Source organism: Rhinatrema bivittatum, chromosome 8 (genome assembly GCF_901001135.1).
Source record: "Rhinatrema bivittatum chromosome 8, aRhiBiv1.1, whole genome shotgun sequence".
In the NCBI taxonomy this organism is placed as follows: domain Eukaryota; kingdom Metazoa; phylum Chordata; class Amphibia; order Gymnophiona; family Rhinatrematidae; genus Rhinatrema; species Rhinatrema bivittatum.
Window position 1 is genome coordinate 28,881,800 of NC_042622.1, and position 16,663 is coordinate 28,898,462.

The following is a 16,663-nucleotide window of genomic DNA, read 5'->3' on the forward strand; positions in this document are numbered from 1 at the left end:
AGCCATTTAGATGGATAACTTACAAATTATTTATTTATTTAATTCTTTTCTATATCGACATTCATGACACATGTCATATCACATCGATTCACATCAAACATGGAAGTTTAACTTAACAATAATCATAGCTAGAGAGCATTATCTGGCTAAATGTCAAGTTTTTGCATATTCAGTCACTTATCCAACTAGATTTTGGCTGGATAAGTCATTATTCAGCAACAATCTAGCCAGATTAAAAAAAAAAAAAGGTGTTCTGGGAGTGTTTAGGGGAGGAAAGTTATTGGGCTAACTTAGCTGGTTTTTATTTATAACTGAGGGCCAGATTCATTAAGGCTTTTCTCCCATTTTGTGTCTAAAGGAAAACCCCTTAGTGAATCAGGTACTTAGTAAGCCGGATGACTTTAGACCTGTTTCAAAGCAAGTCTAAAGTTATCTGGCCTATGTACCATCACGATTCTCTCTTAAATTACAAAAAAAAAACCATCCAGGGTCCATGGGTGCCCACCACCCTCTTCCCTGGTTCTTTAAATATTATATACTGCTGCTGCTGCAGCTACACCCTTCCAATCCCCTGCAGTGTTAAGGAGCCGTGTCACACCCCCCACCTCCCCCAGACCCTCCCCCCATCCCCCTGCCGGGAGAGGGGTCTAAAGTTGCCCACACCCAGCGATCCAGCACAGCTTCTGTGGACAGGCTGCACCGGAAGCATAAATAACACAGGGTTTACACTTATTTATTTATTTATTTATTTAATTTATTTTTGGTTTTTATATACCGATCTTCCTACATTAGATGCAAATCAAACCGGTTTACATAGAACAAGAAGAAACTTGCTAAAAGGCATTACATAAAACAATGAACAATTATGCAACATTAAATAACATTGTCAAGAGAGTCAACTAATTATACAAAATTGAATTAAATGGTAATCAAAGTGAACATTTGATGTCCTTGTGTTGAACTTAGATAGATTGAGAGTAACTGAAGGATTCTTCCAGGGAACCTGAAAAAAAGAAGGAGACTAAAAACAAAGCAAACCAAAAAAATGAGAAATAAGCAGAGAGGTGTAGCTAAAGAAGGAGGTAATGCTATGAGCTAACAAGAAGGTACTGGAAAAGCAAGCTTGAATAACCACGTTTTAAGTTTCTTCTTAAACAGCGCAGGGCCCTTCCTCTGGTAAATCTAATTATAATCACCTCACTCCTGTCCTACAGAGTTAGCGCTGGCTCCCTGTCTCCTTACGCATCCAGTTTAAAATTGGATGCCTGATGTCCAAGGCCTTGCGCTGGGGGATTCCTTCTTAGCCTGCCAGACTCGCGTTATTCCCTGCCAACCTGGACATATGCTGCGCTCATTGCAGCAAGAAATACTTAACACGTCCATCTCTGAGAGACATCGGACTGGAAGGGACTAGGGAAATTTCCTTTTCTTACCTTATAGAAACAGAGAAACATAGAAATGACGGCAGAAGAAGACCAAACGGCCCATCCAGTCTGCCCAGCAAGCTTTCACACTATTTTTTTTTCTCATACTTATCTGTAACTTTTGGCCCTTATTAGTAACTTTTTTGTTCTAGTTACCTTCCACCCCAGCCATTGATGTAGAGAGCAGTGCTGGAGATGCATCTAAGTGAAGGAGCTAGCTTAATTGGTTAGGGGTAGTAACTGCTGCAATAAGCAAGCTATTCCCACGCTTATTTGTTTACCCAGCCTGTGCCATTCAGTCCTTGTTGGTGGTTGTTTGAATATAATTCCTCTTTTCTTTATTCCCCCCTGCCGTTGAAGCAGTGAGTTGCGCTGGATATGTATTCCAAGTGAAGTATCAGGCTTAATTGATTCGGGGTAGTAACCGCCGTAACAAGCAAGCTACGCCCATAATTATTTGTTTACCCAGATTATGTAATTCAGTCCTTGTTAGCTGTTGCCTGAAAATAAATCCTCTTTTCCTCTTTCCCCCCTGCCGTTGAAGCAGAGAGCTATGCTGGATATGCATTGAAATTGAAGTATCAGACTTATTTGGTTTGGGGTAGTAACTGCCACAACAAGCAAGCTACTCCCCGGATTTTTGTGAATGCAAATCCTTTTTACCACATTTCCTCTTGCTATTGAAGCATAGAGCAATGCTGGAGTCACAGTGACGGTGAGTATGTTTATTGAATAAGGGTATTAATCTCCAGGTAGTAGCTGTCATTCCCGCAAGCTACCCCCATGCCTTTTCTCTTCATTCACATCCTCTAGACTTTATGGATCCACAGTATTTATCCCACGCCCCTTTGAAGTCCTTCACAGTTTTGGTCTTCACCACTTCCTCTGGAAGGACGTTCCAGGCATCCACCACCCTCTCCGTGAAGAAATACTTCCTGACATTGGTTCTGAGTCTTCCTCCCTGGAGTTTCAAATTGTGACCTCTGGTTCTGCTGATTTTTTTGTAATGGAAAAGGTTTGTCGTTGACTTTGGATCATTAAAACCTTTCAAGTATCTGAAGGTCTGTATCATATCACCCCTCCTCCTCCTTTCCTCCAGGGTATACATATTTAGATTCTTCAATCTCTCCTCATAAGTCATTCGATGAAGACCATACACCTTTTTGGTCGCCCTTCTCTGGACCGCCTCCATCCTGTCTCTGTCCCTTCGGAGATACGGTCTCCAGAACTGAGCACAGTACTCCAGGTGAGGCCTCACCAAGGACCTGTACAAGGGGATAATCTTCTGGCTTTAGCTATCGCCTTGTCACATTGTTTTGCCGACTTCAGATCGTTAGACACTATCACCCCAAGGTCTCTCTCCTGCTCCGTGCATTGAATACAGTTCTTTTGGATTTCTACACCCCATATGCATGACTCTGCACTTCTTGGCATTGAATCTCAGCTGCCATATCTTCGACCACTCTTCCAGCTTCCTTAAATCCCATCTCGTTCTCTCCACTCATTCCGGCATGTCCACTCTGTTGCAGATCTTAGTGTCATCCGCAAAAAGACAAACCTTACCTTCTATCCCTTTCCACAATGTTGCTCTCAAAGATATTGAACAGGACCGGTCCCAACACCGATCCTTGTGGCACTCTGCTTAACACCACTCTCTCTTCAGAGTAAGTTCCATTTACTATCATACATTGTCTTCTGTCCATAAACCAATTTGGAATCCAGGCCACCACCTCGGCACTCACTCCTAAACTTCTCATTTTATTCACCAGCCTCCTGTGTGGGACCGTATCAAAAGCTTTGCTGTAATCCAAGTAGATGACATTGAGTGCTCTTCCTCGATCCTATTCCTTAGTCACCCAATCAAAAAAGTCAATCAGATTCATCTGACAGGACCTTCCTTTGGTGAATCCATGCTGCCTCTGGTCCATCAATTCTGCTGCTTGTAGACAGTACACAATTCTTTCCTTCAGCAGCGACTCCAATACGTTTCCCACCACCGAGGTGAGGCTACCCCCTTTGGCTTTGCATCTTGAGAAGGATTATCTTAAATTTAGGAAAAGCTTAAAGCTTTTCTTTTCCTGAAAGCTTACTCCTCTGATTGAAACTTGGTCTTGCATTACTGTATTTGCAAAGAAATAGATTTTAAAAGCATTGCTGGCGCAAAAAACGGCCAGATACGCGCATATACGGGCTGCACACAAGCAACGTGAATTTTAAGAAGCCGTGAAGTACGCGCCTACACACCCATGCGCGTATCAAGTGTAAGGGGGTGGAAAAGGGGCAGGGCGTTGGCATTCCAGGGCTGAGCTAAGACTTACGCGCGCAATTCCGAATTTTAAAACAGCTGAACATGGCGCCCGTCCGCATGTTATCCGTGTAACTTTACTGCAGTTCCTAATGAGGATCAAGTCTGGAGATCTCGGGTTTCAGTACAGTGTGAAGGTTCGGGATTAAGTGGGGGGCTTAGAGGATGAAGAACCAGAGGGGGTCTTGGAAACCTCAATATCAACTGGACAAACTGGTGGACTAATTGGAAAAACTGGGTTTTTTCCCCTCGTGCGAGCGTGTTTTAAAATCCGCCTGCATACGCGCATAAAATTTGCTAAAGCCCTAGCCGAAATACGCGTGAGACATTTACTTGAGCTGCTTCTTAAGATTACGCACACACATATGTGCAGCAGGGGGATTTTAAATGATATGCGCGTACTTGCTCACATGAGATAAAATTGCAGCGTATTTCCGCTCGCGTGCCGATATGCGCGTTTATGGGTGCACACGTTCCTTTTAAAATTACCCAGTTAGGTTTTAATGAAGACTGAATATTTAGTTGCCCTTTGCTTTTTACTGGAGAATTGAATTTTTTGTTTTACAGTACAAATGTTGTACATAAGCTTTTCTTTTATCTTTGGTTCTCATTTCATTAATTCACGTTTTGTGTTTTATATTTTGTTTTTATTATTTTTGTAAAGTTTTATTGTGGCTACATTTTGTTTTTAAACTCAGATTTTATTGTACATCACATTAAATTTATATTATATTTGTTATTAATCCAAATAATAAACTAAACTACTTCTTTATATTTTTTTCTATTTACAGCACTACTTAACCGGATTTATTTTCAAGATATCCAGTTAAGTAGGGAGTTATCCGGCCACACAAGGCCAGATAACTAATAAATCTCACCAGCTATATTCAAACATAGGGCCTCATTTTCTAATGGGGGCGGAGTGGGGGCGGTGTCGGCCCCGGAAGAGGAGGAGTCGGGGAGTCACTGGGGCCGACTCTGTGCCGACGCCGCGGACAGCAAAAAGGTAAGGCCCTTTTTGCGTCCTATTTCGCTCCCAATAGCTACACCTCCTATGATAGCGCTATTGGGTGCGAAACCGGCAGCGATCACACCGCAACGGTGCGATCGCTGCCGGCTAGCGCAGGCCCGCCCCTCATTTCCTAAAGTATCGCAGGCCTGCGATACTTTAGAAAATGAGGCCCATAGCCGGTTAGGTTTTTTAGTTATTTGGCTAAATGTAACCAGATAACTTTGGGCAAGTATATTCAGCGGGATATTTATCCCGCTGAATATAAAGGACAAGATATCAGACTAACTTTAGCCAGATAACCTGTCCACAAACCGACTTGCTAAATATTGGCCTCACAGTTTTCCTTTTGCAGGAAAAAAAATGAATTTTGAGTGCTACCGTGTCTTTAAATCTTGTCATCTGTTGTATGTTTTGTGTGGAGGAAATGAGACCTCTAGTGAGCAGAGGAAAAGCCTCAAGTCTGTGAAAGACTGCTGAGAGGAGGAGCTGGTGCGAACTGCTGGGCTGGGAGTGCACTAGTTTCACTGATTCAGCCCGTATAAATTACAGGTGCCAGAAACAGGTCTGAGAGCTCAGAGGATTCTGCAGGTGGACTGCTGTATGTTTTGTTTTCTTTTTAGTGTTTTCTTTGTTACTGAATCCTGCTCCATGTGAGTACGGGGCCAAAACCTTCCTCACGCATGAGCTGTGGTGAGCCTTCTGCAAATAAAAGAAAATTCTTTTGCAACACCATTCGTTTCTGTGGGAGAGTGCGATGCAATACTGAGTGATGCTCCCCAAGTTAAAAAGAAAAAAAACCCCGAAAGATTAATTTAATATGTGCGCCTGCGAGTGAACCCCGTGATTCAGCATTTAAAAGCTTTCCGAGACCCAAGAGCTACACCCGGCAGTCAGGGATCCAGTACAGAGAGAGAGAGAGCCTATTGTGTTCGCTGAGCCAAAGAATGCACTTAGGCCTCTGACAAGAGTCAGGTTTTGCTTTGTGTACGTGTTGTTTTTGATTAAATCGAGAGTGTCGGAGATGGAGTAAAGAAAATAATATAGTCTAGCTGGACCGAGTAGTGTGATTGCTCGCAAAAGTCTGAGAGAAAGAGAAAAGCAGAGTCGTGACTCATCCTTGGCTTCTGAAAAAAAAAAAAAGGGACCTGTATGGCCTTGAAAGCTCGTGTTTGAGTAATTCCTTTGCTGCACCAATGAAAGGTATCAAGAACCTGCTCCTTTGGGTCTCCAACTCAGAACTGGAGCTGGGATCTGGCACCTTCGTTCTTCTGTAGCCCTACTTTGGGATTTGAGCCATGAAGTGCAGGTGCCACACTCAGTCCTCAGGCAAAGTCCTCTGATAGCAGGGGAGGCTGAACCTCCAGGACCCAAAGCGCAGGAGGAAACTCCTCCTTGCTGGGTGTACTTGCACTCTCCTCTCTGATGATATTTTGTCCCTGTGCCAGTAACTGTGTGCTGCACCAAACACATTTTCTCACTGTTACATCCACTGATAAGCATGAGGGTAACGGGGAATTGGATTCAAACAACAACTGAGAGCCCTGACGTTTACGGTCTGAAAAAACTGATAAGAATGGGGGTATCCTGCACGGCGCGGCAAATACTACCATAAGCTTGCTGGGCAGACTGGATGGACCATTTGGTCCTTTTCTGTCTTCGTTTCTGTGTTTCACACTTTGACCACAGTCTGCAATCGTGCTTCTCTGGGCGAGTGTCCCCCAGGGTGACTGGCACTAAGATAACCTCCCCTCCCGGATTTTGGAAGCAAGTCTCCTTAGTAGGTTCCTCTATCAACCTTCCCAAGGTAGAAAAATTAGCTGAGGTCACTGTTGCTCGCACAGACTCCGGTCCACACAGTCCTGTCTGCTCCTGGGGTAGAGACGTCTTGCACAGCCACCCTCATCTCCGAGGTTAAATCGGATCTTTCTGGTCAAACGTTCCCAACATGCAGCACAGCAGGGAAAAAAAATCATCTCTCCCTTCTTATGGGCAGGAAGGGTGGGTGAAACTTCCTCTCAAAACCGAAACTGGACAAACATCTTCTCCAATACAAAAAGCCAAAAACTCTTGTGGCAAGTCACCACTGTTCGTGTATGTGCTGTAGGATGGGAGAAGCAGATCTTCGCTAGCCTGTCCTCCCAAGGCCAGGAAAAGTGATTCACAAACAGCTCCAAAAATAACTCTACAACATTTCTCACTTACATACCAACCGAGACAAACCCTTCTGGACATTTAGGGCTTGTGCGCGTGGGCATTGGATTTTATAACGTGCACACATGTTATAAAATCGACTCAGCCATGCTTGTGCGCGGGTTTTAAAATGTACTAGTTTGGGTATTGGACAGGGCTGTGCCTCGCCCTTCTCCCAAATCTCTGACCATGGAGCTTAAAATTGGAGACCAGACAACTAAAAAAAAAAAAAAAGAATCCTCCTCCTCCTTCAAAATCCATCTCAAAACTGCCACACAGGTTTCCTGCTTTTATACAGACTGGAACTGACCAACCCAGCAGCCTCAATGGCATGCACTACCCCGTCCCCTAACCCAGGGCTTAGGTTACAGCCATCTAATGGAGATCTCAGAGGGATCTCCACGCATCGATATTGCTTATTTGAATTTGCTCGCAGGTTATTGGGCTTAGTTTGCCTTTTTCCTATAGCTTGATTTGATTTTAAGTTTGACTTTGAAAATAGTTGGGTTTTTGGGTTTTTTTGTATTTCACGGAAATTTGCCAACAAACAAGATGGTGAGATGTTATCATTTCAGATTTGATCCTAATCATTTTAGAGCAAAGAGTTCCAGGTTTTGAAACTAAAATATTTCTATACAGCATCAAGAGTCTCTTGAAATTTCTTCCAACCTCAGAAAATGGTAGGGTCTGCTATTGACTTGTTCAAGAGCTCTGAGCATCAATTGGTCTTCCCTAACCTCTCTGTGCTTGCTTAGACTGTATGCAGTTTGGGAACAGGGTTGTTGAAATTGTTAATGGTATCATATGAACAACAAAAGCCAATATATTGATTTTCTTCCAATTATGTAAAAATAAAGTAAGGCGTGCATTCTGTGCTGTTCACTTAAGTGTAAATTTTCAATATGGCGCCTAACAGATGAGATAATCAAACACAGGGCCCCAAAACAAACCTCGGAAATCTGAGGAAACTATAACCAAACACAAAACACCAATTCCCCAGTAGAATTTTATAACTTTTCAATTATTGAGTTTGTAGGACCTTCATGAATACAACTTGAAAATGTCAGCAAGCTGTATAAGCTTCTGGTCCAACTTTATTTTAATTTATTATCAACAGTTCAAAAAATTATTTTTTGTTTTTCTTTTTATATTTTTTTAAAAATATCATGAAGGTCCCGGGACAGGTACTCTGCAAGAATTTCAACCAAAGCGGGAGAGCAAAGAACTTTCAAAACTTATCTTGAGTGTCCATCTTGATCACGACCCCGACATGGCCATTTTCCATAGCGTTCTGCTTCAGGGGGTTCTCTTTCCAAATTCACTGTGCTCTCAATTTCTATCGCAATACATTTGCATCCCGAACTGTCCCCAATCCTTTCCTCCATCCACTTTTTTACAAACATATGACCTTCAGAAATAGCATCAAACTCTCTTTCATTCAAGTGTCAAAAAGCGTAATGATGTCATCAGTAAAATCAGAGAATACCAATTAATAACTTCATTAAGACTTTATGTTCCTCGTTGGATGAATTTAAAATTCAATTTAAAGACATGTGGGCTAGATTTTGTGAACGAGGCTACTCCCGGGCCGTTATTAAGAAGGCATACAAACGGGCACTGTTTGCTAATAAGGAACTTTTGTTGGGGTATAAACCCACCTGTGAGTCCAAAGAGTTGGTGTGTGTATTACACTTTAGCAATAGAGCCCAAAACATTGTTGATATTTTGCGGAAACATTGGGACATAGTATCCCTACACCAGGGGTTGGAAAATACTCCCCGGGTCGCATTTGCGAGAAATCGCAATTTATGAGATAAAATAGTGAGGGCCCTTGTAAAACCTACAGCTGAAGAAGGACGTCAAGATCAACGCTTAGGTAATTCCCCTTGTGGCGCTTGCAAGATGAGCGACTTGTGTTTAAAAGGAACAATGTGTTTAAAAGGAACAGTGTGTTTAAATGTGTTTAAAAGGAACAATGTGTTTGTTTAAAAGGAACAGTGAGGTAACGGAATAACACATACACAAAGCAGGAATTCACCAAGAAAAAGCAGTATTGCTTACTTTTCTTATTTTCTCACAATTTAAGTATTAAATTATAAAGACAGTTAATAGTAAATGGTAATCACACCCTTTCCCATTTAGAGTATATTATCGAACTATGTAACCGTATAATAATGGCACCCTTTGGATAAATCAGAAACCACATATTTGTGCCTAACTGTAAACCGTTGTGATGGTGCTCTGCTATACGACGGCATAGAAAAGTTTTAAATAAATAAATAAATAAATCTGGGTTCGAACCGCAAGGTCTTTTTAAATCATTCCACAAATTGTAATTCTACAAATGTCATCTATGTCCTACAGTGCCCATGCAATATGATCTATGTTGGACGGACCAAGCGGAAAATCCGGACACAACTTGTGGAGCACAAAAGTTGCATTAAAACCCAGAAATTGACTGCACCATTAGATTTCCCACTGTAAAGATAAAAATCACCAATGTCGTGATCTTAGGTTTGCTATTTTGGAGAAAATCAGTGCTTCACCCCGAGGAGGGGATGGGATGGCATTTTTGAATAGACGAGAACAATGCTGGATTTTTCAATTAAATGCAGTGGCGCCTGAAGGTCTTAATGAAGTTATTAATTGGTATTCTCTGATTTAACTGATGACATCATTACGCTTTTTGACGCTTGAATGAAAGAGTTTGACACCATTTTTAAAGGTCTTATATATTTATAAAAAAGTGGATGGAGGAAAGGATTGGGGACAGTTCGGGATGCAAACGTATTACGATAGAAATTGAGAGCGCGGTGAATTTGGAAAGAGAACCCCCTGAAGCAGAACGCTATGGAAAATGGCCATGTCGGGGGTCGTGATCAAGATGGACACTCAAGATAAGTTTTGAAAGTTCTTTGCTCTCCCGCTTTGGTTGAGATTCTTGCGGAGTACCTGTCCCGGGACCTTCATGATATTTAAAAAAAAATATAAAAAGAAAAACAAAAAGTAATTTTTTTGAACTGTTGATAATAAATTAAAATAAAGTTGGACCAGAGGTTTATACGGCTTGCTGACATTTTCAAGTTGTATTCATGAAGGTCCTACAAACTCAATAATTGAAAAGTTATAAAATTCTACTGGGGAATTGGTGTTTTGTGTTTGCCTAACAGAGGAGCCCGTGCGTACTTTTCAGCCTGTGCAAATTAACCTGATCTTCAAACACAAAGAACTGACATGATTTTTGTGTTTGGATTGCTATGCTGATAAAAAGAAGATAATATACTTTGTCATCTCAAATGAGGCCATGAAGTAGCCTTATTTACTTACATTGTTGAAAATTAAATCTATGCACATAATTTTCTCCCTCCACCAAGTTACGCCTCCTGGAATGCCCCTTTTTACCTTGGCTGAAGGTGCATGCATTGTGAAAGTACAGACATACTTTTAGCAGGCTGAAAATCCACTAAGGACAAGTCTTACCTAACTGAGTAACCCCTGGCTTTCACCCACGTAGATCCTAAAGAAGCCTTTGAAAATTTAGAGGACAGTTTTCAAAGTCATTTCCCTGGCTAAACTGGCCTCCCTATAAAGTTTGCCGCCCTCAGGGTTGCTAAAAAGTAAGTGAGGAGTTCAGAATGTGCATATTTTTTACAGCATTAAAAGGAGACTTTCCTGGGGTGAGTGTAGCTCAGGGGAGTTCCCCCTCCCCCCCCCCTTCCTCTGCCCGCATTAAAAAAAAGGAGGTGCAAAGTCTGCACCCATGTAAGCACATTTTCAAAAGAAAAACTGTGTGTATGGTCTTTTTTTCCAAACTGCCTACCAGGCCCGCCAGTATGAAACTACCCATGGATTCTGCACATTGGTAAAGATCCTGAAAATTGCCCCTCCCTGCCCACACATCCTTTATTGCATTGCTGCTGTGGAGGCTTTTCTGGTCTTTGTTAAAAGCTTACACTTCCATTTCCTTTTCCACCAGTCCTTTTGACAGTGATAAACTGATGCTGTCCGCCGGAGCTACACCCAAGTTTAATCTCGGCAGCAGAAAAGCCTCCTTATATAACTGGACCCCACCAAATACCCCTAACTTCAAAGAGAAATATTGTCTTGTAAGTACCTCCGTTATTAAGGATAAACTGAGAACCCTCTGAAGCAGTTGTGTATATGCAGCATCATATGGTGCACACTCGCCACGTATGTGGGGTGGGCATGGTGTACACAGATAGTAATTTTATAGCATCGCACATAAGTTAGCTGATAAATATGTGAGTAGGTTACACCAGTTTTCAAAATGGACTTACACAGATAAGTCTGCTTTGAAAATTATCCCAGCAAAACTTTGCACACGTAATTGTGTTTGCTATTTGGTATGCTTAGTTTTGCTGAGATAATTTACGCATGCATTTTAAAATTAAAAAAATATGCGTGTTAAGTCCCATCCCTGCCTAAACTCCAACTCCTGGAACGCTTGTCACCTCTGCACTTTAAAACTTTGTGTATGCATTGTGTAGGAACATAATTTTATGCACGTATCTGTCACATAATTTTGTAAAGGGCCATTTCTGTAGGTAAAGCACTACTTTGCCCGTAGAAATCCTTGGAAAATTATATAGGTGAAAAGAATTTCACCTCGGTAAATCAATTGTCTGAAAGAAGCCTACCCTCCATGCTACTAAAGGTTCACGCATTCCTGGGGGTGTGTTTGGGTCGTGTGGGGGAGGGGGAAACGTATGCACATAGACTCCATATTCAAATCTATGCACGTGTATTTCAAACAAAATTATACCCTCCCTGAAAGCAGATGCACGTGAACAGGCAAAGCTACAAAGGATATTCAGCGGCACAGCTATGCTGCTAAATATCCACGCACAAATCACTATGTAGCTGGATAAGTTATATCTGGCTAAGTTAGACCAACTCTATGGCTGGTCTAAGTTATCTGATTAACATAACGGGATAAGAGTGAATATAACTTAATTTAACTGGATAAGTAGTGCCGCCCTGATCTGCCCTGTGCTCGCCCACTTTCTATGCAGCTAAAAAATAGCTAGATAAGTGACTTATCAGATATCTGGCGGCTGCTGAATAAGCCCAGATACTCAGCAGCCTGCTAAATAGCCGAATAAGTCCTACTTATCCAGCTATCGAGTGCTGAAAGTGCTTTGAATGTGCCACTCTAAATCAGCAAATTTTGCATACAAGGTCTGTTTTTGAAACTTGACGAATATGTGATGGATTTCACATCATTTTGATCATGGTTCAGCAAAAGAAAAGCTTGCATAAGAAAGTCGGCAAATGCATGCATGATTTACCCCAGTTTTCAAAGAAAACTTGCACGCATATGTTTGCTATTGAAAATTACCCTATCACAATTACCTGCACACAGTTACGCCTGCTAATTTGTACCTAGGAAATTTTAGGTGATGTTTGCGTATGCTTTTGAAAAGGAAAAGCTATGCATACAAGTTCAAACACCTCTGCATAGGGGTTGAATAGCTAAATAGCCTCATTTACATGTATTTGCATGTGATGAGAGCTATTACATTCACTCCATGTTGGATGCGGGTTGTAGAGGCGCTAATCCCCTTATTGCTAATCCCCTTATTGCATAACTAATCCCCTTATTGCATAAGGGGATTAGTTAGCGTCTCTACAACCCCCGCGCTTGGCTGGGCGCACTGTATCGCATCGGCCCCTTTATCTGTTGTTTGTTTGTGAAATTCTAATCCTACATCACGTAATCTGTATTCCTCTCAGTCTCTTTTACAGCAGCAACATAACAACCTGGAGAATGCATTATCTTCCGCACCCACTGAGGTCTCTGCAACATGCATACTGAGTTACTTGGTCGGCGGTGATTTTGATGGTCATGTGAGGTGTAAAAACCACAGCCATTCGGAGTCAAATAAGAATTCTGACAATAAAACTATAGATACAGGCCAGAATAAGACCACCATGTCAGATGATGGGACTGTGCAGTACTGCTGCCCTCGGGAGATTCTTACGGAAAAAAGGCATCCAGAGGATCCGCGACAGCCCACATCTCATGCAACTTTAGATATTCTAAAGGAGACGCCCATTCATTATGGAACCCGGCAAGCTATCAAGCCAATAAAACCGGGCCCTGATGAAAATATCAGCAGAGAGTCTGTGAGACAGAGGTTGATGGGCAGGTCACTAGCAGCGGAGAGCACAATTTCTGGCAGTGAAAGAAGTGGGCTGAGCATTGCCAATGGAGAAAATGTGAATGGCAAAACACGTCTAACTGAGAAGCAACTGGATGAGGTTTTAGACCTTCTCAAAGCACACATTCAGGGGCAAGCAAACCTCCGGGAACTGAGGCACCGTGTATTATCCCTGAAGGACAAATTAAAGGTATGACATCACTGCGCCTTCAATGGGGAAGAAACAAAATTCTGTTGGTGCGTGCATATTAAATCTGCTACAAATGATCTGAACTGTGATAATGTTATGCTTCTATTTACCAACAGCCAAAAGCTTCCAGCCACAGACAGTCATCAATGGAGAGTTTAATGGTCGAGAAAGTTTTAGAAAGTTTTGACTTCTTAAATACAGACTTCAGTGCCGATGAGCTCTCTCTGTTTGGCAGTGTCAGAACACACAGCAAGAGGTAAAAGCACTAGTGGGTGGGGGGTCTGTGGCATTGCAGACCAGATGGGCCTCACAGTCCTCAGTCTGCCATCATAGTGTAAGTATCTACCACTGGTTACACCTCTGTGATGTCTTTCACCTTCCAATGTGCACTTCTCTGAGGCTCTGCCGCACTCAGCTTCTGCAGAACCACACCATAGACTTTAAAGGTTTCTTTCGCCTTAGCAAATTAATGAGCACTATGAACTTTCACTTATCCTCCTAAAAGGACACAAAATCACCTTTATCTTAAAGTCAGAAAGTTGAAAAATCTATTGTAGACTGCACCATCTAACCATTCTAACCATCCATTTTACTTAAAACTCTTTTACACTGCACCCATATGTTCTTCTGTAGCCTTCACATCCTCAAAACACAGCACACTGGTGAATATTTATACATTTACAGTCCCCCAACATTTCTTTAATCCATTTCTTTGCACTAAACCTTTCATATCCTAAAAACGATTTTTTTCCTTTAAAGTGAGTTACTTCCAAATACACATCAGCATTTAAATAATATGGAGCAGATCTTCAAACCTGCGCGCGGGCGTAGATTTGTTTGTGCAACCCGGCGCGAACAAATCTACGCCCGATTTTATAACAAGCGCGTGCAGCCGAGCGCATATTATAAAATCCGGGGTCGGTGCGCGCAAGGGGTCGCACACTTGTGCACCTTGCACGCGCCGAGCCCTAGGGGAGCCCCGGTGTCTTTCCCCGTTCCTCCGAGTCCAAAATCAGAGCAGCCTTGGAGGGAACTTTTTTTTCGGTCCCCCCTACCTTCCCCTCCCTTCCCCTATCTAACCCACCCCCCAGCCCTACCTAAATCCCCCCCCCCCCACCTTATTTTATTTCTTACGCCTGCCCAAAGCAGGCGTATCTTGCGCGCGCCGGCCGGCTGCAACAAAGGAGGCTTCGGGGCCGCCACCATGTCCCCTGGACCCGCCCCCTTCCTGCCCCTTTTTCGAAGCACCGGGACATACGGGCGTCCCGGGGCTTGCGCGTGCCGCCGAGCCTATGCAAAATAGGCTCGGCGCGCGCAGGGGCAGATTTTCTGGGGTTACGCGCATATGTTACACGCGTAGCCTTTGAAAATCTGCCCCTATATGTCTATAGCTTTTATTTTTTGAAATGTTCTTTGATTTTTATTTTGTTTACTTATTTATATATTACTTAATTAGAAAGGGAAAACATCAGACAGCTATTGTGTTTTATAGCTTTAAGCCTGCAGGCAGGCTGCATTCACAGGGAAAAAAAACCCTTTCGTGACATGTTAGATTCCCAAAACAATGTTTTATCCAGTCATTTATAAAATACTTTTCAATAAAATGTTCCACTTATTTACTAAGGTGCTTGATATCTCTTATATGTCATCGTAACTCTATGAACAATATCCAGATAACGCAGCCTCAATAGTACTTATCCAACATCAAGCCGACATGGCCATGTTTCGCTAGTTGCGCTGCATCAGGACTACGTCATAAAACCTTGTGCAACCTCCAGCTGCTTCGTTCTCCGCCTACTCAGCCTAGCCCTACCAAAATAGCTTTCCAATGTAGAGAGCAGGGTGTGCCGGGATGATAAGGGCATTTAGGCATGACAAGAGAGATTCATAGCAATGCCAGTGATGAATAAATCAATTAGCCCCCAGATAATTTGCAAACCCCATGCGCCCTTGGCTATAAATAACTTGATATCACTTCATTTGCAAGAGTCCAACTTATTCAGCACCAGAGAATCCACGTTTCTGATGCTGCAACTTCCTCAATAATTAACTTGAGGGTCCTAATTAGTACATTGTACTGCACATTTATTTAAGCGGAGCTGCAGAACTAGGAAATGGCTTTTTTTTTTTTTTGCAGTAAGTTCTGCTAACGTTGGTTCTGGGGAATGCGCTTTAATTTCATTTCTTTTCATTTTGTTTTGTTTTCGAATGGAGTAGGACCCCCCCCTCCCCCCCCCCCCCCAATCACTTACCTTCACCTGCAGGTCAAAGGGGCAGGGATAAGTCCCAGATCGCTCTTTCCGAATGGCACTGATGGACCCATTTTGTGCTCTGGAGGTTTATCTGTTCCTACCTGCAGTGGTGCCAGCCTCAGGGCCCACTGGCACCAGTTTGAAACAGCAACCCAGCAGGACAAGAGCAACTAGAAAACTGCCCCTTTTAACCCACAGATGCTGGAGTCTGGGGCGGTGGCATCAGAGGGGAAGGCCAGGGCTGGCCAGCGCCATTTTCAAAATGGGACCCAGCAGGGCAGGAGCAAATGGGAATTGCTCCTGCCCCAATTTCAACTGCTTCTTTTGGTGACAGAGGGAGGGGATATCCCAGCCCCATTTTTCATTCCATTTTTTTCTTTTTTCCTTTGCTGTTTATTTCGGTTCAAGAAAATGAAACAAACGGAAATAAAAAAAGCAAAGGGGCGGATTTTAAAATGGTTACGCGCGCCGAGCCTATTTTGCATAGGCCCGGCGACGCGCGCAAGCCCCGGAACGCGCGCATGTCCCGGGGCTTCGTGAAAGGGGCGGGGGCGGGACCGAGTCATCCGGCACAGCAGCCGTGCCGGGTGATCGCGCACCGGCAGCACGCGCAAGTTACACCTGAGGCAGGCGTAAATAACAAAATAAAGGTGGGTGGGGGATTTAGGTAGAGCTGGGGGCGGATTAGATAGGGGAAGGGAGGGGAAGGTGGGGGGGGGGGCGGAAGGAAAATTCCCTCCGAGGCTGCTCTGATTTCGGAGCGGCCTCGGAGGGAACAGGGAAAGCCATCGGGGCTCCTCTAGGGCTTGGTGCGCGCAAGGTGCATTAGTGTGCACCCCCTTGCGCACGCCGACCCTGGATTTTATAACATGCGCGCGGCTGCGCGGCTGCGCTCATGTTATAAAATCGGGCGGCTGCGCACGCATGTTATAAAATCGTACATTTGTGCGCACCGGGTAGCGCACAAATGTACGCCTTCATCGGTATCTAAACATCATTCTCATACCTTCCACAATTTGTTAATATAACTCTCAAACCCTAAGATTTAAGTTACAAAACCAAGCTGTACTGTAGTGCGCATTAATTTCCTTCACTTTTCTGGCCAGAT

The 16,663-nt window shown here is 43.2% G+C and overlaps 1 protein-coding gene across 2 annotated transcripts in view; it reads left to right on the forward strand.

The window, feature by feature from the left end:
* The window catches only part of RIPOR3 (RIPOR family member 3), a 198,548-nt gene that overhangs the window by 149,533 nt on the left and 32,352 nt on the right, over window positions 1-16,663 (forward strand). For both annotated transcript variants that reach the window (XM_029612994.1, XM_029612995.1), the window contains 3 exons: window positions 10,908-11,037; window positions 12,686-13,303; window positions 13,420-13,559. In XM_029612994.1, the coding sequence (XP_029468854.1) occupies window positions 10,908-11,037; window positions 12,686-13,303; window positions 13,420-13,559 (888 nt within the window). The remainder of the gene's footprint in view (window positions 1-10,907; window positions 11,038-12,685; window positions 13,304-13,419; window positions 13,560-16,663) is intronic.